The sequence below is a fragment of the Octopus sinensis genome, linkage group LG7 (assembly GCF_006345805.1).
Source record: "Octopus sinensis linkage group LG7, ASM634580v1, whole genome shotgun sequence".
In the NCBI taxonomy this organism is placed as follows: domain Eukaryota; kingdom Metazoa; phylum Mollusca; class Cephalopoda; order Octopoda; family Octopodidae; genus Octopus; species Octopus sinensis.
In genome coordinates, this window is record NC_043003.1 from 60,746,908 (window position 1) to 60,770,869 (window position 23,962).

The following is a 23,962-nucleotide window of genomic DNA, read 5'->3' on the forward strand; positions in this document are numbered from 1 at the left end:
ATATATATTATATATATATATATATATTTGTATATATGCATATGTATATAACTAAGTGTGGGTGTTTTTATGTTTCTGTTCTGTTTCTTCCCCACCATTTCTTGACAACCGGCGTGGGTTTTCTTAGGTCCCTATAAATTAGCAAAAAATGACGGTGAAATAAATTGATATGTTCGACTAATCCCTTCAAAATGGTGCCCCGGCATGGTTGCAGACCTGTGACTGGAACAAGAAAAAATAAAAGATTTAGTTATAGTCTTGCTTGTGTGGAGAAAAAAAGGGAGAGAGAGGATTTGCATTGTGTCTGAGAAATAAGCGATACAAAATTTTTTGTTGTAAAGTATTTAATAAGTTCATTATTCACGATTTTTATTTCCCCACGGAATAACATGATAACTGGGTGTGTGTCGCATCTAGAAATAGTTTTCCCAATCAATGCTTTCGTAGTAGCGGTCTAGTAGATCTTTCAGTTGTCCTGTGTGTTGTTTATTTTTGGTTTCAGCTATAATCGTCACCTGGAATAAAAGAATAATTATATATCAACAACAACAACAATAATAATAATAAAGATAATAACAATAATAATGATAATAAACGATGTAAAATCCAGAAAAGGAAGAAAGATGAAAAGAAAACATAGATTCTCACCAAGAGAACTGCTTTCAAGAAAAGAAACACTGCAACAAAAAAGTCCAAGCAAACGCTCTAAAAATACGAAGATTTAAGAAGAGAAACAAGTTTTACAAGCAAAAGAAGCTGTTCAAATCCAATGCGAAAACATTGTACAGAGAAATGGGGAAGGGGAAAATACCCCCCCCTCCACTCCCATGGAAGAAGTTGAAAACTTTTGGAAAGATATTTGGAGTGATGAAAAGACTTACTCTGAAAATATTGACTGGATTAGACGCAGAGAGGGATCCTACCAAAGCTTACCAGAACAAGCATGGGAAGACAACACAATAGCAGACCGAAGGATGACACTCACAAAGGCTTATAAGTGGATTATCCTGGTAATGTTGGGTGCCAAATTTCTGGCTCATCTCGCTCCCGTACGCACACGAAAAGTTAGTCCAATTGTCTATATCATGGCTTTATTATTATTATTATTATTATTATTATTATTATTATTATTATTATTATCATTATCATCATCATCATCATCATCATCATGATAATGATAATAATAATAATAATAATAATAAAGCCATGATATAGACGTAATTGGCGTAAGGAGTTTGAAATAGAACGCTCAGTAGAGCTCCTATAGAAAGTTTGCTTCCTAAAGAGAGCAAGGATTATCACGAGGGATCTAAGCACTTGAAAGCCTGCCGGAAACCTGTGGCAGCCTAATGTTATAGGTAGTAGCTCGCTACTATCTAACTCCTACCAGGAATCAGACCAAACCTGAGCTTTTTTCCTATGATAATAATCTAATAAGCCGAACATTTTCTACTATAGGCTCAAGACCTAAATGTTTAGGATAGTAGGCGAAGGAGTGGCTTTGTGGTAAGTAGCTTGCTTACCAACCGCATGGTTCTGGGTTCAGTCCCACTGCGTGGCACCTTGGGCAAGTGTCTTCTACTATAGCCTCGGACCGACCATAGCCTTGCGAGTGGATTTGTAGACGGAAACTGAAAGAAACCCGTTGTATATATATATATATATATATAATAACAATTAAGGAACGGCCATAATAGGCCATTCACCCACTAGAAATAACAGCCAAAGCTTCTACCGCAAATAAAGATTAATTCCGTAAACAGGAGAAAATTAAAAAAACATTTACCCTGTAATTTCTTGTACGGTATACCGTTTCATCCGCTGTTTAATGGTAAACTAACATGATTAAATTAAATCAGCCAATCTTCCATAAGCCCTCGGATTCTTCAGCAAGAAATAGCTCAAGTCGGAACAGATATTTACACGAGGCATACCCAATCTTGCCAAGTCAATATCTGACCTAAAATTTTCAAATCGTCGCACTCGCGCCAAATTTATCGGCAGCAAATAAATATCAGCCGTCGATTCCATTACGGAATTAACCAAAAAATTCATAATTAATCAATATAGGGTGGCAAGGAAAATTTTGTAGAATTTTATTGCCACCAGCGGCCCAGTGGGAAAAAATTAAATAGTCATAGACCATTTTTAAGTTCAACAATAACAATTAAGGAACGGCCATAATAGGCCATTCACCCACTAGAAATAACAGCCAAAGCTTCTACCGCAAATAAAGATTAATTCCGTAAACAGGAGAAAATTAAAAAAACATTTACCCTGTAATTTCTTGTACGGTATACCGTTTCATCCGCTGTTTAATGGTAAACTAACATGATTAAATTAAATCAAGCCAATCTTCCATAAGCCCTCGGATTCTTCAGCAAGAAATAGCTCAAGTCGGAACAGATATTTACACGAGGCATACCCAATCTTGCCAAGTCAATATCTGACCTAAAATTTTCAAATCGTCGCACTCGCGCCAAATTTATCGGCAGCAAATAAATATCAGCCGTCGATTCCATTACGGAATTAACCAAAAAATTCATAATTAATCAATATAGGGTGGCAAGGAAAATTTTGTAGAATTTTATTGCCACCAGCGGCCCAGTGGGAAAAATTAAATAGTCATAGACCATTTTTAAGTTCAACAATAACAATTAAGGAACGGCCATAATAGGCCATTCACCACTAGAAATAACAGCCAAAGCTTCTACCGTTCCTTAATTGTTATTGTTGAACCTAAAAATGGTCTATGACTATTTAATTTTTTCCCACTGGGCCGCTGGTGGCAATAAAATTCTACAAAATTTTCCTTGCCACCCTATATTGATTAATTATGAATTTTTTGGTTAATTCCGTAATGGAATCGACGGCTGATATTTATTTGCTGCCGATAAATTTGGCGCGAGTGCGACGATTTGAAAATTTTAGGTCAGATATTGACTTGGCAAGATTGGGTATGCCTCGTGTAAATATCTGTTCCGACTTGAGCTATTTCTTGCTGAAGAATCCGAGGGCTTATGGAAGATTGGCTTGATTTAATTTAATCATGTTAGTTTACCATTAAACAGCGGATGAAACGGTACACCGTACAAGAAATTACAGGGTAAATGTTTTTTTAATTTCTCCTGTTTACGGAATTAATCTTTATTTGCGGTAGAAGCTTTGGCTGTTATTTCTAGTGGGTGAATGGCCTATTATGGCCGTTCCTTAATTGTTATTGTTGAACTTAAAAATGGTCTATGACTATTTAATTTTTTCCCACTGGGCCGCTGGTGGCAATAAATTCTACAAAATTTTCCTTGCCACCCTATATTGATTAATTATTATATATATATATATATATATATATATGTATGTGTGTGTGTATATATATATGTATGTGTGTGTGTGTGTATATGTTTGTGTGTTTGTGTTTGTCCCCTCAACATCGCTTGACAACCAATGCTGGTGTGTTTACATCCCCGTCACTTAGCGGTTCGGCAAGAGATACCGATAGAATAAGTACTAGGCTTACAAAGAATAAGTCCTGGGGTCGATTTGCTCGACTAAAGGCGGCGCTCCAGCATGGCCATAGTCACATGACTGAAACAAGTAAAAGAGTAAAAGAGTAAATAGGGTCGGTGAATAATATTGAAACTAGTATTCGACGACTGTTTATGTTATTGACCTCCCCCCCCACACACACCCACTGGATAAAAGGTGAAATCCTGCTCGGTGAAATTTGAACTCAGAAAGCCAGGCGAAATGCTGATAAGCACTTTATTCCGCGTGCCAAAGATTCTGCTAGTTCACTTACTTTATTGGTTGTGTAATAATTCTGTTCTTACCTTGACGGAAAATACATCGCCATTCAACCATGCTCGTTCATGAAAGATATCCTTGATACTAAAAGTAAATAAAAGAATAAATTTATAAATAGATAAATAGATAGATAAATAAATAAATAAATAAATAAATAATAAACTAGAAATTGCATAAAACAAGAGAAAGAAGGAATTGATATCTGCTTTTTAAAATATAATGGGATACTTACAAAATACCATTTCATTCTTATAGTGCTATTTCATTCTTACATGTGACATCCTCCATCGATCGACTTAATACGGGGGAGATAACTACCCTCACACAACACGTGACAGAATTAGAACTTTGGAATTGAAAGCAAAAAATAAGGGGAAGAAGGTATATAGAGTTTGTATAATATTTAATTTTTCTTTTTATCTACTACGAAATTCTTAAGTTTCTACTTGGCTGTAATCATGTATAGCACTATTTCATTCTTTTTAGAAAATTTCAGTATGATTTAACCGGTAACTTATTAATTAGATATATTGCAAAGAGAAACATCTCATAACAATTAAAGATGAAGTTAATTACAAACTGGAGAAAATTCATGGAATGTATGTTTTTCTCCATAAAACGTTGGTAGTGTAGAAATCAAGAAATTTACGTACACAGTAATAGCCATTTCGAGGGGAAAAATCTACCCCGAGAAAATGTCTTAAAATAGCCAGTAGTTTCAACATCAGCTACAAAATATTTCATAAGATTTGTTCGGTATACAGTTGGAGATGTAGATTCCTTCCAGGCTGTTATCTTCAATACATAATGTTTTACGTCGTCGAATGAACATTCATAAACACACGAGCTCTGACTCTTGGCAAACGTTTAAAGCGTTTAATAGTGAGGTCACAGCTATACCTTTTGTTGTTGCTTATCAATTAGACAACCCTGGCCATGCAAAATAGTAATCGTAGGTATTCTAACCGTGCCCCATACACCTTTTCAGACATAGTTTACTCAATATTACCAAATATACATCTACTGATATATACGAGGTTTGATCAAAAAGTATCGGGACTGGTGCTATTAAAAGATAATTACTACACATATCGACTCTGCATTTAATCTCCTTCGAAATAGTCCATGTATGAATCCACGTGCTTTACCAAGCGTCGTTTCCTGGAACTCATTTTTAGGAATAGGAAGCTGCTGTCTTGTCGCACTCTCTTGAATTTCCTCGGCGACTTGAAATCCTGCTGAGGGTTCTCTACTGCTGAGACTGAGCCTTGGTTTCGGAGTGTTAGCCATAAACCCACGACTTGTCGCCTGATATGATCGTTTTCAAACAGCTTTCGTCTTTCCCGACACAAAGAGATCCTGTGCAGCTGAAACTTGATTTTCTTTTTCAGACGACCACACTCAACACACTTTACTCCCAAGCACTGCTATAAACAACGCAAGAATGTTATAATTTAGTGTGTACAGAGTTCAAGATCCGTCTGTATCAAGATCAATCTGTTCAAGATCAATTTCAAGCTCAATCTGTGCTAAGCGGCCTTACTCTGCGTACTTTAACTTCTTTATCATAGTAACAGTTCTGATAATTTTTGATCAGACCACGTATTAGATTATAACAGAGTGGTTAAGAAGTTTAATGTGCAACCATGAGGTTTCAAATTCGACCCCGTCTCCACTTCGTGTAATCTTGAGCAAGTGCCTTTTACTGTAGACTCATGTGATTTTAGCAATCCGTGTGAGTGGAATTGGATAAATGGAAACTATGTAGAAGCTCATCTAGTAGATATAATAGATATAATAGGTTATATTACATCTACATAGATATAATATAATCTATTATATTATATATTACCACACAGCTATACCTGCTGATATGTATACATATTAGGTATAATCCTAGTGGAAGAGTTATAATCGGATTAATCTATCCTTGAGAGCAACGATATTTAAAATAGTAATCAGAAGAGAATGAATTTCACAGAGAGTTCATAAATTAATTAGTAGTTCATAATATAAATTATGAAGTGTCTGTGATATCTATACTTTCTTGCTTTTATTCTACACACACATATACACGCGCATGCGCACTCGCGCGCGCGCGCACACACACACATACACACGCACACACAAAGGTGAAGATCAGCGAAAAAGAAAATGCCTACGCTGAATTTTTGAGGAATCTACTGCTACTCTATCCAGATTACATGTTCAGGTTTATACCTGTAATTATTGGGGGTACTGGGATATGTAGCACACTGCCTAAATGCCAATCTTGAGAATTCAGGCTTCTCAAAACTAGAACGAACGGAGAAATGTATTCAGATTACACATTGCCTCAGAGAAAGGATGACTTGAATATTGAATAGACAGGCTCAGGGTTATCAACTGAGCACTTCTGTAGAAAAAACTTCTATAGAAAAGCAATAAACACTGTCCAAGCCATCACTAGAAATGTAAAAATTTGTAAATCCAGAAGATTGTCATTTAAGTATATATGAGTATTTCTAGATAAGAAACTATATGTATGAAAGTACATATATAAAACAAAACATACAAATCTGCACATATACATACATACATATTTATCCTGTTGATATTGTTGAAATTCCAATGAAAGACACTTTGATCTAGGTTGGAACCAGTTGTTTCTCTACTGACAAGAATTCTTGAAATAAAACTGAGTAACGACATACATACATCCTGAAACAATCTGTATAACAATATACATGCATGCATACATACATACATACATACATACATACATACATACATACATACATACATACATACATACATACATACATATATACATGCATGCATGCATGCATCATACATACATACATACATACATACATACGTACATACATACATACATACATACATACATACATACATACATACATACATACATACATACATACATACATATCCAGGAACAGGAGATTGCCACAAAGTACCTGGTGAACAAGAGAGATAGTGACACTCTTGTAATCCCAAGGTGCAACCACATTTGTAGGCTATGTCATGTTTCTATGGAAGACATTACATATGGGATTAGCAGCTGTCCTAAAATGTCGTCACGGTATTACCTCTCTATGTGGCACAATGTTGTTGCTAAGACACTTTACAATGCCATCCACAAAGAAGACCGTCCTGAAATAAACTTAGAAATTCTCTCTGTTATGGAATACATTCACAAACACCAACTCAAGGAAGACTGATAGAATATTCCCATCAAAACTTCTGTCAAATGTATGGATAAGGGGCAAAGGTATGTAGCATCATAGAGGTTAGCCGCCTTGCAGATATAAATATGTCTTTGAAAATGAAAGAAAAAGAATATATATATGGACAACTGCTTCGAAACCTCCAGGTTCTATATCCATAACTATTGTTATGAACTAGGATTTGTTAGTAAATGCCTAAAGGAGAATTTGAATAAACAGAGATTTTCAGAAAGAGAAACTGACCGGCTAATTCGTACATTACAAGTGCAATCTGTGAGTGGAACAGTAAAAATATGCAACACTTTTTTCAAATTCCAAATGTGAATTCGTCTGTTTTAAGTACATGTTTGCATCTTAGTTCGAAACTGGTTCCCTCCTCAGTGGAAAATTTATAATAATTAAAAAATAGAAGAGACATACATAGATGCATACGGACATAGAAACTAGCTCCTTCTTTAGAGGAAGGACTTTAATGATTAAAAATCAAACAGAAGCATGCGTACATGTGTCTAACTGTGGGCCCATACTGGGTAATAGTAAAAATAGGAAACACACACATACACACACACACACACACACACACACACACACACCACACACACACACACACACACACACACACACACAAACAGACACACACACAGACACACACACAGACAAACATTTACACTGGATAATGTCGTCCTAGAAAAACTATGGGTGGAAAAACAGAAGGTAGATCTTCGCTGCAATCCATGTTTTCAATTAGTATCATCCTGCGGCTAGCCAACAAAAACAATTAATAAGCACGACCTAATGAGATTATTTTTTCGGTGCTCGATCGATCAGCTCGAAGTAGCAACCAACTCTCGTTCAAATCACCACTGAGAAGCGTATTCCGGGATATACGTTGCCTCAAAGAAAGCATGACTTAAATATTGAATAGACCGGCTCGGGGTTAAACAACTGAACACTTTCTCTAGAAAAGCAATAAACACTATCCGTAAAAATCATTTTTTCCTAAAATAACTTGCAACTGCATGAAAGAGTTTAGAAAATCATGTGCTAGTTTCATCCATCGAAAGAAAAAACAGGAAAATTTGTGACGCAAGGGAAATAACTCATAACAAATTGCCTCCCTTGCACTTGACGTGCTTTATGTTTAAACTTCTACGTAGTCACTGAGTAAAATTTATAATGCTAGATAACTTTTATTTATTACGATCATTATCAGCCCAGGACATGACTAACGTAATAGCACCCACATGGAAAGGTTATTTAAGTAATAGTTCTGGAAACTATGGGCCGCTCGAACAACGGAATTGTTGATGATATGTCCTTAACTACGCGCAGAATATGTCTTAACTTTTAATTTTTAATTCCTATTTCTTAATTCTTGATTTCCAGTTTTTAATATTCGATAAGATGGAGATAGACATTGAAACTTGTAAAATTTTACAAATTTCACTCCATGCGAGAAATATTAAAATATTTCTCCTGTCCGATTAAAGAAAAATAGTAAAAAGAATCGAGGAGTGGCTGTGTGGTAAGTAGCTTGCTAACCAACCACATGGTTCCGGGTTCAGTCCCACTGCGTGGCATCTTGGGCAAGTGTCTTCTGCTATAGCCCCGGGCTGACCAATACCTTGTGAGTGGATTTGGTAGACGGAAACTATATATATATATGTATGTGTTTGTGTGTCTGTGTTTGTCCCCCTAGCATTGCTTGACAACCGATGCTGGTGTGTTTACGTCCCCGTCACTTAGCGGTTCAGCAAAAGAGACCGATAGAATAAGTACTGGGCTTACAAAGAATAAGACCCGGGGTCGATTTGCTCGACTAAAGGCGGTACTCCAGCATGGCCGCAGTCAAATGACTGAAACAAGTAAAAGAGTAGTACTTCGGTGAAGTTTCCACTTTTACATTTTACGCCCAACCTTTGATTTGTATGGATTCTTAACCCCTTTTCAGTTAAACACACACATATACATAGGGTTGGTCAAAAGTCAACTGACGGTAAATCAAAACCATTTTATTCCAAGATATACTTTTATTTAACAACTGAATGTATTTAATAAATGCATCTAAATAAATATGAAACACCATGAAAACAGTTCAAACTAAAGTCCTTCTTGAGCGATACATTATTCTGATCGAGTCAATACAGAATTACAGATAGTATTTATGGAATTTTGATTTACTGTCGGGTGAGTTCTGGCCAACCTAAAACCACTTTTCTTTCCATCCCTGAGCGTCTGCTAATACTTTACATGTACCACGTCCTTGCGTTGTTTTCTTTTTCTGTTTGTTCTTCGTTTATTTATACTCGGCCCCTACTCGTCTACAGTGGTTAGGGCAGCGGACTCGCGGTCGTAGGATCGCGGTTTCGATTCTCAGACCGGGCGTTGTGAGTGTTTATTGACCGAAAACACCTAAAAGCTCCACGAGGCTCCGGCAGGGGGTGGTGATCCCTGCTGTACTCTTTCACCACTCTTTCTTCTGTTGGCCTTAGCCAGCGGGGTGGCGTCATTCGAAGGCTAAAACAATGCGAACGCATTGTGACCAGCGATGTGTAACTACATCTGATGGACTGGTCGGTCACGTGATCACGTGATACATATATATATATATATTTATATTATATTATATTGTTGGCATCCTTTTGTCTCGCCAGTGTGTCCTACCGGGTAATAATCCAGTCTGGTTTTTACATTTCATGTCATTTAGATCTCCTGCTGTGGCTGTGTAGTCTTATCCTGGACAAACACCCTTAAAAGATATTTGGATGAATCTTACAGGGAAACTCTTTCCAAACCATCGAATTGTCACGTACAGGACCTATGTAGCTCAGTCATTTTCAGTACCAGAGTTTCCTTATCCCTTCTAATTAAGTATTTAGCAGCAATGCTCTCTACATTTCTATCTTCTTTTCTGCCATTACATTTAAATTACTTTTGTAATATTGAGCTGTTTTTTTTTCTCGTCAAAATGATCTATCCATTACTTAACGTAGGAGGACTGGTTGTACACCATCAAGAGTTATAAATTGTATATAATCTTTTCTACTCTAGGCACAAGGCCCGAAATTTTGTGGGGAGGTGCCAGACGATTAGATCGACCCCAGTACTTATTTAATCGACCCCAAAGTATGAAAGGCAAAGTCAACCTCGGCGGAACTTGAACTCAGAACGTAAAGACAGACAAAATATCACTAAGCATTTTGCCCGGTGTGCTAACGTTTCTGCTAGCTCGCCGCTTTAAATTGTATGTAATTATTTCTTTATTGCCCACAGGGGGCTAAACATAGAGGGGACAAACAACGACAGACAAAGGGATTAAGTCGATTACATCAACCCCAGTACGCAACCGGTACTTAATTAATCGACCCCGAAACGATAAAAGGCAAAGTCAACCTCGACGGAACTTGAACTCAGAACATAAAGACAGACAAAATACCGCTAAGCATTTTGCCCGGCGTGCTAACGTTTCTGCCAGCTCGCAGCCTTGAAATTGTATACAATAATGCCTTACTCAATATGCTGACCCATTTCGACTTTATGCTAGCAATGAAAAATAAAAATCATGACCCAAGTTATGAATGAATTAACTGGTATGATTCGAATAGTAGATGATAGGCTGATTCAGCAGAGATGGTAGAGTTCCTTTGGTAGTAATCCAGAACAGGCTACATTTTACAAGGTGGTGGGGATTACAGATTGTTCTTGTTCTACACATGAAAGCATAATTTGGATGAAATTCGATAGCTGATAAAAGCCTCGCAATTCGTAGAAGTAGCAATTTATCACCCTTGCGTTGTAGGTAACGTTCTTTATTCCGTGTGGCTGCAGGACAATTTGGAGAGATTTTAAGTTATAACTCTTTATTGCTAGAGATATCTAAGACGATAAGTCTCACACCTACTTAGCTATGTAGATCAGGCAACATAAGGCCAGGACATGAATCGCTGACTTCCCGATCGTTTGTTTGTCCAATACTTTAGTAACCATTAAGGGCGGTGAGCTGGCAGAATCGGTACCACGCCGAAAAAAGTGCTAGGCTTCCGGCTTTACATTTTGAGGTCAAATGCTGTCGGGGTCCACTTTGCCATTAATGCTTTCGGCGTCGATAAAATAAGTATCGGCTGAACACTGAGGTCGATGTAATCGATTTATCTGCTTATTAGAAATTGCGGTCCTTTTGCCAAAATTTGAAGCTAATATCTCAACACTTCTGCTTACTTTACTTTGATAAATGAGTATAAGAGAAATAAAAGTAATGGACTTACGTGATGCCGATTGAAGAGATTAATGTGGTAAAATCTGATAATCCTCCAGGTTTATCGCTAATAACAGCAACGAATTTTATGAGACGTTTATCAGCCACAAGACCACGGTCAAGAACCTTTCCCAACGCGGGAGTATCGATGTTTCCACCACATAACGTCAGGACCACTCTGGGGAAAAATATATACAATATATATATAAATACACGCAACACATACCCACATATATGTATGTATGCATACATGTATATACACATATACACACACACAAGAATACATACATACATACATACATACATACATACATACATACATACATACATACATACATACATACATACATAATGCCTAAATACCAATCTTGAGAAATTAGGTTTCTCAAAACCAGAAAGGAGAAAGCTGATTCGAAGACTACGGATCTAAGCCATCACTGAAACTGTAAAAATCTGTGTAACTTTCCTGAAGTCTATCATATATGAGCATGTCTAGATATGCAAGTATGTGCATGAGAATGCATACATAAAACAGAGTTGGTGACTGTAGCCTTATTGATGAAGAACATTCAGGCAGACCCCTATTCCACCCTCACTTCAGATGACAACCAAATCAAGAGATTGATTGAGAATAATCCGCATTGCACACGCGGGAATTGGCAGAAACACTAAATTTATCAAAAATCCACAAGTTCATGACCAGATGCACCTGGTGGGAGTAAAAAGGAATCCTGTACTGTGAGCTTCAGCTAAGTTACCAGTCGATTAATTGTGAGAAGTATTGTTCGCAACTGGACGATTTAAAGGCAGCAATTCAAGAAAAACACCCAGATTTGGAGAACAGGAAAGGTGATGTTTATCCATCAGGATAATGTCAGATATAACGTTTCTTTGGTGACCCGTCAAAAATTGTTGCAGCTTGACTGGGATGTGTTACCCCGCCCGCCATATTCACCAGACATTGCTCCTTCGGATTTTCATTTATTCAAATTCTTGCAAAATAATCTTAATGGTAAACACTTTAATTCTTTTAAGGACATAATAAACCAACTTAATGAGTTCTTTGTCAAGAAACCACCGCAATTCTGTGAAGTCGGAATCTTTAAGTTGAATGAAAGGTGGACAAAGGTTGTGCAACAAAATGGTTCATATTTAATTGGATAAATACTCAATGGCATAATTTTGTTTTGTCTTTTAATTTCCCTTAAAAACCGGCATGGACTTTCTGAACAACCCAATGCACCGTACGTTGCAGAGCTACATAGTTTATTCGTAGAGTCAATGTTTTCATAATATGCAAATCGTTTCTGTCCTGTGGGCATCAACAGGAAGCCACACTCCGTTTATCTTTGCAAAAGAAGTTATGATTTCAAAGAGAAGGGTCCATGCGATGAAAGCGGTGTGGGCTTTACGGTACTAAAAAGGCATCTAGTGTCTAAAAGGAACCTTGTAATCTTCCATTGACACGAATTAAGTAATTCTAAACTTTCTTTATCAAAAGATAATTTGAAGTGTGCGCTAACCGGAAATGTATGCATATTATATGCGTCAATAAATTTCACGTGTTTTAACCTGTTAAAACATGAAGAACTAAAAATCGCCATGAACTTTCCGGGCAACCCAATATAATGAGCTTAGCAAACCGTAGCTTTCCTAGTTTTTCAACAGAACCTTAATTATATGTGCGCTTGTGTGTTTGTAATTGTTTAGTTTTATTTCAAAATTTCTTGCCAATGGAGAAAGAGCCGGTTCCTGAGATGCAAGGCTCCTTCATTGGAATTTCAACATCAACTGGATATGTATGTATGTATGCATGCATGCATTCATGTATGTATGTATGTATGTATGTATGTATGTATGTATGTATGTATGTATGTATGTATGTATGTATGTATGTCATTATTCAGTTTTGTTTCAAGATTTCTTGTCAATAGAGAAAGAGCCGGTTTCTAATCTAGATCCAAGGCTCCTTCATTGGAATTTCCGCTCTGCCGGTCATTCATTACAACACCTGTCTATGTTCGGATTGTCTTTGAACAGGGTCTATCCGGACTCCCGCCTTCGCCATGAGCAGAAATTAATCTCCTTATGTAAATATCGTTGTTTATGTAATGATCTAATTATCGTAATTTTCTATATTATTAGATATTAAATTTAAGTTTATTCGTAAGATACTACTTAGCAATAGATTTGTTATTTGATAGCAAGCATACGAGGTGTACTAAGATAGGCTTTTGTTTATTAATAGTATTAATTGTAGTTTTAAATTTATAATTAAATTAGATAAACTTTGATAATCTTAGATATGTTTCGACTAAAAATTGGTCCAGGCCATGTCTAATTTAATAGCATAACTTAGTTATTTCTTTAAATTGATATTCGCTAGTTATTCCCATTGATAATTATATTTATAGTATTTATAGTATTTATTCGATACTATATTACTACGAATTGATTATTTCTAAAAGTATTTTACATAAGATTTCCGAAAGTTCGTTTAAGTTTGTTTATTTGTATTTTGAAATTAGCTATTTCATCTTTAAATATGAAAAATTAAATTTATTAGGTTTTTATTATATGTGCATATATATTTATTTATAGAGATTACTTTAGATCTTAATTATAATATTTATATACATTTATATATTTTCATTGATAATTTATATATATTAGTCATTTTTAAATATTTATGTAATTAGATATAGACTAATACCGATATTAGATTATGGGTGGGTTTCCTACCTTATAAATTAAAATTAATATTTAACATTATAGTCGATTTTGATATAATCATAATTGTTAAGTTCTATGTTTCTAGTTTGATAATAGAGTTTATTATAAGTAAAATTATTATATTATTTATATCTTAAAAATATTGTTTAAATATTTCTGATTATATTTTAGATATTTCAATTACCTGAAGATTGACTGTAACCATAACTCGAATTATTACGAATTGGACAGCCATGAAACGATCGTAGTGTTTTACTCATTATCTTTTATTAAACTTTTAATACTTTTGATATATATTTAAAATAATATAAATTAATTAATTTTATGTATTGGCTTAAGTTTTTCATTGTTTGATTTGCCTAATAGTGGTTTTATCTCTAATTTAATATAATATATATATGTATATATAATTGTGTTTGTATGTGTGTTTGCGAGTGTATGTGTGTGCGTGCGTGCATGTGTGTGTGTGTAGCTTACAGTATATTGATTTAGCAAGCCACCGCCATTTTCCTTTCCATCATTACATTATTCTCTTTCTTTCCTTTTGCTTCTTTTTGCTTTATATAGGCTGTCTTCCACCCCAATTCTGCTGCAACAAACTTATATTTAACTAGCCATTTATTTATTTATTTATTTTTGTATCACACATTCGCCTTTGTTTTTTATTTTTTAATGACATTTTTGTAGTTTATTCTTTTACGAGTTATTTTTCTTCAAGTTTGAATTCCTAAAACGATATTTTTCCTTTACTGCAATTATTATAGCTATTAAAGTGTAAATTTAGCAATTATATTCTTCAGTTTTATGTAACTTTTACTCGTTTTTAATGTTCATGTCATTTTTCCGGATACGGCCATTTATTAATTTATTAATTTTGAAAAGCCATATCCTATCCCATTAACTTTAAGTAAATATTTGATGAATCACCGGACAATTATCACGGCATCATTTATGAACATTTATAAACATTATGGAAGGTGTTTATAAGCCACTTAAGAAACACACAAAACCGTTAGATTCACTTCAACATTTAAATTTAATTTGTCAAAATATTTTCGTCGCTTTGAGACCGCGACCTGTTCACTGACAAAGTTTCGTGCTACTTCGTGCAGCGCGAAGCTTTGTCAGTGAAAATATTTTGACAAATTAAATTTAAATGTTGAAGTGAATCGAACGGCTTTTGTGTGTTTCTTAAATGGCTTATAAACACCTTCCACGCTGCAATTGTTTTCGTTCCAGCACACGATCTCAGATCAAGTCACTTGCTATGCAAGTACATCTCCGTAATATAAACATTGTATTGTTCGAAAAGTTTACTGCTGTCTGATGATCAGCCTCATGAAACTGTGTGTAGTAATTTGTGAACTTCATCGACTATAATCAAAACTATATGATGCATACACGCATTCATCCACACACACACACACACACACACACGCACACACATACAAGCAAAAAACAAACATACACATGTACAGCACTAGCGTAGTTGTTTTATATGTTGTGCTATCCATTATATAAGCTATGTGAATTAACAGATATTTTGACTTGTTTCTTCGGTCTATTATTTTATTATCTAACTATCCGTATTTCACCCTGTTCCTTCTCTCTCCCTATATATATATATATATATATATATATAAGTTAAGTTAAGTTAAGTTAATTTGGCTCAAAAAGCAAAAAGCAAGGCCATGTAGGGGGACATGGAGTTATGTACAGGGAGGGTGTTCATGCAAAGAGTTCAGGCCATTTCTGGTCAAGAGAAACCTTGAACCGAGCGGTCGTCGGCATCTTCACTATCCCGTCCGGCGGCTTATTCCACGGATCCGCAACCCGGACGGAGAAAGCCCCTCTCCTTCGATTGAGATGAAATCGTCGCAGATAGAGCTTTTCGGAGTGACCCCGCAGCCGACGCTATATGTATATAAGGATAAGACCGTTATATAAATACCGATCTTATCAGGTGGCTAGCATGGGAATAAAAACCTTCAAAGGTAATAATTATTATTAAAATTATAATTTAGGGTATCTAAGAGATACCACCACGCTGGAGATAGCAGCCAAAACTTGACTCTTAAACCTCATTTAATTTTGTTTTGGAGTTAGGCTTTGGCTGCTATTTCCATCGTGGTGGTATCTCTTGGATACCCTAAATTATAATTTTAATAATAATTATACATAATATATATATATGTGTGTGTATGTGTGTTTGTGTGTGTGTTTGTACACACACACATGCATACATACATACACATACATACATACATACATACATACATACATACATACATACATACATATACACACATACATCCACATATACCACATATAGACATGGGCATATGTATGAATGTGTATGCATGTGCATATATGTATGTGTGTATGTTTGTGTGTGTTTGTGTTATACATATACACACACATTATCCACATATACCACACATACACATGAATATATGCATGCATGTATATATATGTGTGTGTGAGAGAGAGAGAGAGAGAGAGAGAGGTGTGTGTGTGTGTGTGTGTGTGTGTGCATGTATAAGTATGAATTTGTACGTACGCACACACACGCACACGCACACACACACACGCACGCACGCACACGCAAGCGCACACAATACTTATATATAATGCGCATATATTTAGTTTTGACCTACTTTTATCTGGAAAATACGAGTAGGTTTCCCCTCACTGCATAGTTAGCAAGAAATTTGCACTACCTGCCCCCAAGAATCAAATATAACCTTCAGGGTGATAAATACAGATAGAATTACGTCCGTTTATGTAAGTATCTATGTATGTTTTTTTTTCATATTAAGAGCATTACTACACGTAAATGCCTCACGCTATGAGGGACTCTTAAAGTCAAAACTACCATAATAAATATACAGTGTATCGAACACAAAGGAATGCAACTTTGGAAGCCAACCCTTAAAAACAGATTCAGCTGCAAATCACATGACTTCACAGTTAGTTTACATAATCCACTTTCTTAATCGCCAGAACAAGCATAATCAAGACGCATAAAAAATTCACAAAATTCAAAATACCAGACAAACACCAAATGTATCCCAAAATATGTATGTATGTATATGTGTGTTTGTGTGTGTGTGTGTGTGTGTGTGTGTGTGTGTGTGTGTGTACATGCATGTGCACACATACATGCATATATATATATGTATACATATATACGTATATATATGCACGCACATACACACACACATATATATATATGTTATATACATATATATGTGATGTTGTCTCGAACAAGACACTTTATTTCACTTTGTACCAGCTCACTCAGCTGTAGAAATGAGTTGCAACATCACTGGTACCAAGCTGCATCGGTCTTTGCTTTTTCCTTGGATATCATCAGTGGCGTGGAGAGGGGAGGTATGCATGGGCGACTGCTGGTCTTCCATAAACAACCTTGCCCGGACTTGTGCCTCGGAGGGTAATTTTCCAAGTATAATTTCATGGTCCTTCAAAGATCGAATCTTTGAATTTCTGTGCGTTAAGATATGAAAAGTAAGAACTTCTCTATCCTGATGAGGAAGGCTCTTCTTATCCATTACGGACATTACTGGCAACTCAAGCTAACTGCGGACAAGTGCGTCACCATGCATTTTGGGAGGAAAAATCCAGCTTTTACATACTCCCTCAGCAACACCAATCTCAAGAAGACGTGATCTGGGTATTATTGTAAACAACGATGTCCGTTGAACAAACCACATCTCTAAGATTGTCAAGATGGCTGAGGGAGTGCTAGCATCATTCAATAAGATTTTTGTCAGCCGCTCTCCAGCTATCTATTTAAAATTGTATACGACAATGGTACGTCCACAATTGGAACCCCTATTTTGCTCAGTCTGGAACCCCTATTTTGTTCAGCTTATAAATCTCCTGGAAACTGTTTAGAAACGTGCAACAAAACGATTACCCACCGTCAAACATCTACCATACTCTGAACGTCTTGCTTCACTGGGCATGGATACATTTAAGCTCAGACGTCTGGCAACTGACTTGGTTGACACCCACAAGATTATACACCATCTTTCCAACAACAACCTTGGGCACCTTTTTGAATTCCATATGACAAACACTCGCAGACATGCTTATAAAATCAAAAACACAACAGAACACCCACGACTTTTGGAAACATTTTTTCAGGCTCAGAATTGCTGAAGCATGGAATAAACTATCCGCATCAGTTGTTAGCTGTCGAGACACTATATCCTTCAAAACTTCCATGCTTCCTAAAATCCGCCAACAGGACACCTGATGCCCCCACCTTTCTTTTTTTAGTTGTAGCGCACCTGTTGCCCCCACCTTTCTTTTTTTCAGTTGTAGTGCATCTGAGCACTGTATACAACAATTTCCTTCATTATTTATTATTATATATTGTGATGAACCATATCTACCAACACTATTATGGATCTGCGAGCCTATAGAAATAGCTATTGGGCTTATAACACCTTCTTTCACCTCTTTGTCATTTGTACTCTGTGTAAGTTGGATTTATTGATATAAACATCTACTTAAAAATTCATCATCTGGCGGCGGTGGTGGTGGTGGTGGTGGTGGTGGTGGTGGCGGTTGCGGTGGCGGTGGCGGTGGCGGTGGCAGCGGCGGCGGTGGTGATTTGCTAATGTAAACGCTTTTAACTATTATGATAAATATGAATTTAACTCACTTTTTACCTTGGAGCTCAGGACAGGAATTTTCCAAGAGTGCGGCTAACCCAACAGCACCAGCTCCCTCAATGATGGATTTCTCTTGTTCCACAAGTCTCAGAATTGCCAATGCAATGCTGTCTTCTCTGAAAATACATCCAATTGCATTAGTCCCAGTTTTAATTTTAGTTTTATTCATTTATTTGAATATTTAAAAGAATAAAAAAGCTGCTGATTTTTACTTCATTCATAATCACATAGAATCTCAAACGAGTGACGACAGCTCTACACGACCAATGAATCGCACTTTACTGTTTTATATTATGACAAAAGACATATTGGATAGTGTAATCCGAAGGTTCGCAACCCTTTTTTGCCTATGGACCCCTTTGATTGCTATTTTGTTCTACTAGAACCCCATAACCGCTTGATGCTTAAAAATTCTATAAATATTTTATAACAGAATATTTTGGTGGGTTGTATAAAACATTCGTTTACTCTTTTACTTGTTTCAGACTGTGGCAATGCTGGAGCACCGCCTTTGGTCGAGCAAATCGACCCCAGGACTTATTCTTTGTAAGACTTGTACTTCTTCTATCGCTATCTTTTGCCGAACCGCTAAGTTACGGGGACGTAAACACACCAGCATCGGTTGTCAAGCGATGTTAGGGATACAAACACAGACACACAAACATATACACACACGTACATATATATATATATATATATATATATTACTTTATACGACGGGCTTCTTTCAGTTTCCGTCTACCAAATCCACTCACAAGGTTTTGGTCGGACCGAGGCAACAGTAGAAGACACTTGTCCAAGGTGCCACGCAGTGGGACTGAACCCGGAACCATGTGGTTGGTTGATATATTTTATGTATTGTAGACATAAAACCAATTTTATTGCACAACATAATCTTATATGGACCCCTAAAGGTCATATGAGACCCTGGTAAAAACCACGGGTGTAGATCTACATACCCCTAAACTATAAAAACAGAACAAACATGGTTGGAATGGCTATGATTATCGACCTACACGATGAGGATTGACATGGGCCTAAACTACAACCACAGCAACAAAATAGACTATCAGGTAAAGCCCCGAACAACGAGATTGAAAGCAAGAGTTCAATACCCACTTAAAGATGTTCCGTTTCACTATTATCTTTTATCTTTCATTTTTTATCCCTTTGTTTTTTGCTTCAGTCAATTACACTACGGCCATGCTGGGGCACCGCCTTGAAGAATTTTTAGTCGAATGAATTGGCTCCTCAGTACTTATTTATTTTTTTTAAAGCCTGGTACTTATTCTGTCGGTCTTTTTTGCCGAACCTCTAACTTCTGGGAATATAAACACGCCAACACCGGTTGTCAAACAGTAGTGGGGAGCAGTGCATATATTTATCTGTATACACTTGCATATTTATATATTTTTGTATATAAATAATCAGCTATCTCAAAACTTGCCTGATATATAGAATCTTTTTTTACAGGCGCAGGAGCGGCTGTGTGGTAGGTAGCTTGCTTACCAACCACATGGTTCCGAGTTCAGTCTCACTGCGTGGCACCTTGGGCAAGTGTCTCCTACTATAGCCTCGGGCCGACCAAAGCCTTGTGAGTGGAATTGGTAGACGGGAACTGAAAGAAGCCCGTCGGATATGTATATGTATGTATGTGTGTGTGTTTGTCACCCCAACATCGCTTGACAACCGATGCAGACAGCGGTCTGTATATCATTCTTAAAGTAGGTATACTGTTGAAAGCCTTCTAAACTGCAGCATTCGTCTTGATAAAGCATCTCGTATATATGTGTGTGTGGGGGGGGGGAGTACATATATACTTTTACTCTTTTACTTGTTTCAGTCATTTGACTGTGACCATGATGGAGCACTGCCTTTAGTTGAGAATAAATACGAGGCTTACAAAGAACAAGTCCTGGGGGTCGATTTGTTCGACTAAAGGCAGTGCTCCAGCATGGCCGCAGTCATATGACTGAAACAAGTAAAAGAATAAAAGAATAAATGAATATACAAGCTCTCGTATCTAACAATATATCTCATATCTATAAACAAGGTAGAGAAGTAGGGGCCGAAAGCAGACGTGGTTCCTCCTGATGATGTCTTTAGCCACTGGATCCTATAAAGGAGCTGTTGAGATAGCAAACCATGAAACGTGGTTGGAATTCTTCATTTCTTCAAAAGCCTCATAATTTGTACATAGAAAACGTAGGTATGTATTTGGGCAGAATATCTAACAATATGATCTTGAATAAAATATTCAATATGAAAATTGTCGCAGGCGCAGACGTGACTGTGTGGTAAGAAGCTTGCTTCCCAACCAGAATATTCCAGGTTCAGTTCCACTGCGTAGCACCTTGGGCAAGTGCCTTCTGTTATACCCTTTGGCCGACCAAACCCGTTGTATGTATGTATGTATGTATGTATGTATGTATGTACGTATGTATGTATGTATATATATATTATATATATATATATATATATATACATATATATCGGTCGAGTTTATATTTGTTTTTACGTCCATAACGACTTTTTAATCAGTGTCGATACTAAGTGTGTGTGTATGTGTGTGTGTGTTGTGTGTGTGTGTGTGGTGTGTGTGTGTGTGTGTGTGTGTGTGTGTGTGTGTGTGTGTGTGTGTGTGTGTGTGTGTGTGCATGTGTGTGTTTATCCGTAACTTAGCGGTTCGGCAAAGAGACCGATAGTAAAAAAGTTCCCGGCTTAAAAGAAAAAAAAAGGTGCTGGGGATTGATTCGTTCGACTAAAATTCTCCAATTTGGTGCTCCAACATGGTCGCAGTCTAATGACTGAAAAAAATAAAAGGTGAAAGGTAATAACTAAACATATATATAATTATGTCTTTTATATCTTAATACAAATGTTTCATTAGATGCTGTTAAACAGAAAGATACTTATAGATGATTAACAAAAATTTTAGCTTAGCTCTTTCGATTAAACATTTTGATGTCTTTCAACTAGTTTTGTATGCGAATCACATATATGATAGTATAGATAGATTCTTTCAGATGTATAATAGTTACGATTCTACTTGAAACTAATTGAATGGACATTGATAGTATATTTTAAAGCAGCTTCTTAATCAGCAACGACTTTGACTGAAAACGCCATTATAAACGTAAAAACAGATATAAATACGGATAAATAAATCAGTTAGCACTAAGCAATAATATTGTACGAAAGAAGTTTTGAAATACAAATAAGCACGGAGCTCCAATAGAATATAGATATAAATAAAGAGCATAATACAGACTATATGAATAAGATTTAATTGGGTCCTTTTTTTTGTACAAAGTAGATATACCATGTTTAAATGCTAAAAAGACTTTTCCACTTACAATCGTGCATACGTTTACGTAGCAATTAGCAGACAAGCACAGAGAGCGAGAAAGAAGGAAAGAGAGAGAGAGAGAGAGAGAGAGAGAGAGAGAGAGAGAGAAAGAGGCAGACAGACTGACAGACAGAGAAAGAAAGAAACAAACAAAGAAACAAAGAAAGAAAGGGGATCATTGTGACACGAACACCATTTTCTCATGTTCTTTCCAGGATTATTTCTGTTTTCCCCAAATTATTTCTGTTTTCCCCAAATTATTTCTGTTTTTCTCAAATTATTTATGTTTTTCCAAAAACCATTGACCATAATATATACAAATACATACATAATATCTGTGGTGTGTGTGTGTGTGTGTTTAGTGGAAATCACAATGAGATATTGAACCGATTAGCGGAAAAGGACAATTAAACAGGAAACATCTTATGTCAGCCAGGACTAGAATCAATATAATTTCGATACGTTTAAAGCTCGAAGATTTTAATTCTGTTGCTTACTCATACCAGGCTGTGTCAGTAAGATTATAAACATTACAAAGAAACACACTTATAAGGAAATGGAGAACTACGGGCAGATACATGTGATACTGTCCAATAGAATTTATTTATTGCAAATACAAAGAAAGGACAGGAATTTTAGAACGAGCGAACTCGGCGACATCGTTCATTCTAAAATTAGTCAAAATGAGAGAGTGGTATGCTAGGTTTAGTCTTGAAGCACCAACAGGTTACAACGAAGAAGTAGAATCAGGAAGAAGACAGAGGCAGACTGAAAGAAGGATATAGAAAATGTGAATGAAAATGTTTGTGGCAGTTAACAGAGAATGGGAGAGAGAGAGAGAGAGAGAGAGAAAGAGAGAGAGAGAGAGAAAAAAAGAGAGAGAGAGAGAGGGAGGACGAGAAAGACATTCCTTTCTGTTGAAGAGCATAGGCTCGAAACATAAAAGGCTTTTTCACTTTCCCGAGCGTCAAACTAATACACCTGCTTGTTGTTTTTGTTTTTGTTCTTGCAAATTTCAACTATGTGTGTGTATGTATGTGTGTATATATATATATATATATATATTATATATAATATTATATATATTATATATATATATATATATGAATATTATATATGTATATATGTATATATATATATTATATATATATATATATATATATAGATATGTTGTGGTGTGTGTGTGTGCATATATATATATGTATGTATGTATGTATGTATGTATGTATATTTAAAATTGAAATAAGTTATTATCTATAAAAATAATGATACAGTGACCAGCAAACATAATCCAAATATGCAAAATACAAGGTACAATATACAATTGTTTGCTTGAAAAGGGAGTTAAAACCCTCCAAAACCATTCATCTCTCACTATATATAAACACACACGGAGTATATAGGAAATATATTTCTCCGAAAGTCCTCCAACTTGCGAAATACAAATGATAAAATACAAATGGGAGCATGAACATTTACTATATTCTTGTGCGCGTTTATGTATAATGTATACATGTATAGATTCACACACTCACACACACTTATGTGCTGACGGTGAGGGTCTGTGTACAAGTGTCTGCATATACGTGTGTGTTATATATGTATATTAAATCATGTTATTAACATTACTTTTAAATCTAAAGAATACGTTTTTTTTTTCTTCTCTTAGACATAGATAAATACAAAATAATATAAGAAACACAGGATGCCATCCATTTAATTCATTAATTGTTGCCTGAATCCCTTCACTCTGTTTTGGCTTTGCCTCTACCTTGTCGCTTTAAATCTATTTTCAAAAAAACTTATATATAGTATTAAATAAGTCATATAAAAAAAAAAACAACAAATACGCTACCGAATGTAAGAGAGACTACTGTTATATAATGGAGGA

The 23,962-nt window shown here is 36.0% G+C and overlaps 1 protein-coding gene across 2 annotated transcripts in view; it reads right to left on the reverse strand.

The window, feature by feature from the left end:
• Nucleotides 1-316: 316 nt before the first annotated feature.
• LOC115214098 (L-threonine dehydratase catabolic TdcB-like) overlaps nucleotides 317-23,962 on the reverse strand; it is a 53,790-nt gene continuing 30,144 nt past the window's right edge. Inside the window, exons 9-12 of one of the 2 annotated variants that reach the window (XM_036504802.1) lie at nucleotides 18,713-18,838; nucleotides 11,297-11,464; nucleotides 3,831-3,888; nucleotides 317-515 (exon numbers count right to left, since the gene is read on the reverse strand). In XM_036504802.1, the coding sequence (XP_036360695.1) occupies nucleotides 414-515; nucleotides 3,831-3,888; nucleotides 11,297-11,464; nucleotides 18,713-18,838 (454 nt within the window). In that variant the 3' untranslated portion in view covers nucleotides 317-413. The remainder of the gene's footprint in view (nucleotides 516-3,830; nucleotides 3,889-11,296; nucleotides 11,465-18,712; nucleotides 18,839-23,962) is intronic. The other variant, XM_029783151.2, reaches the window with a different exon arrangement.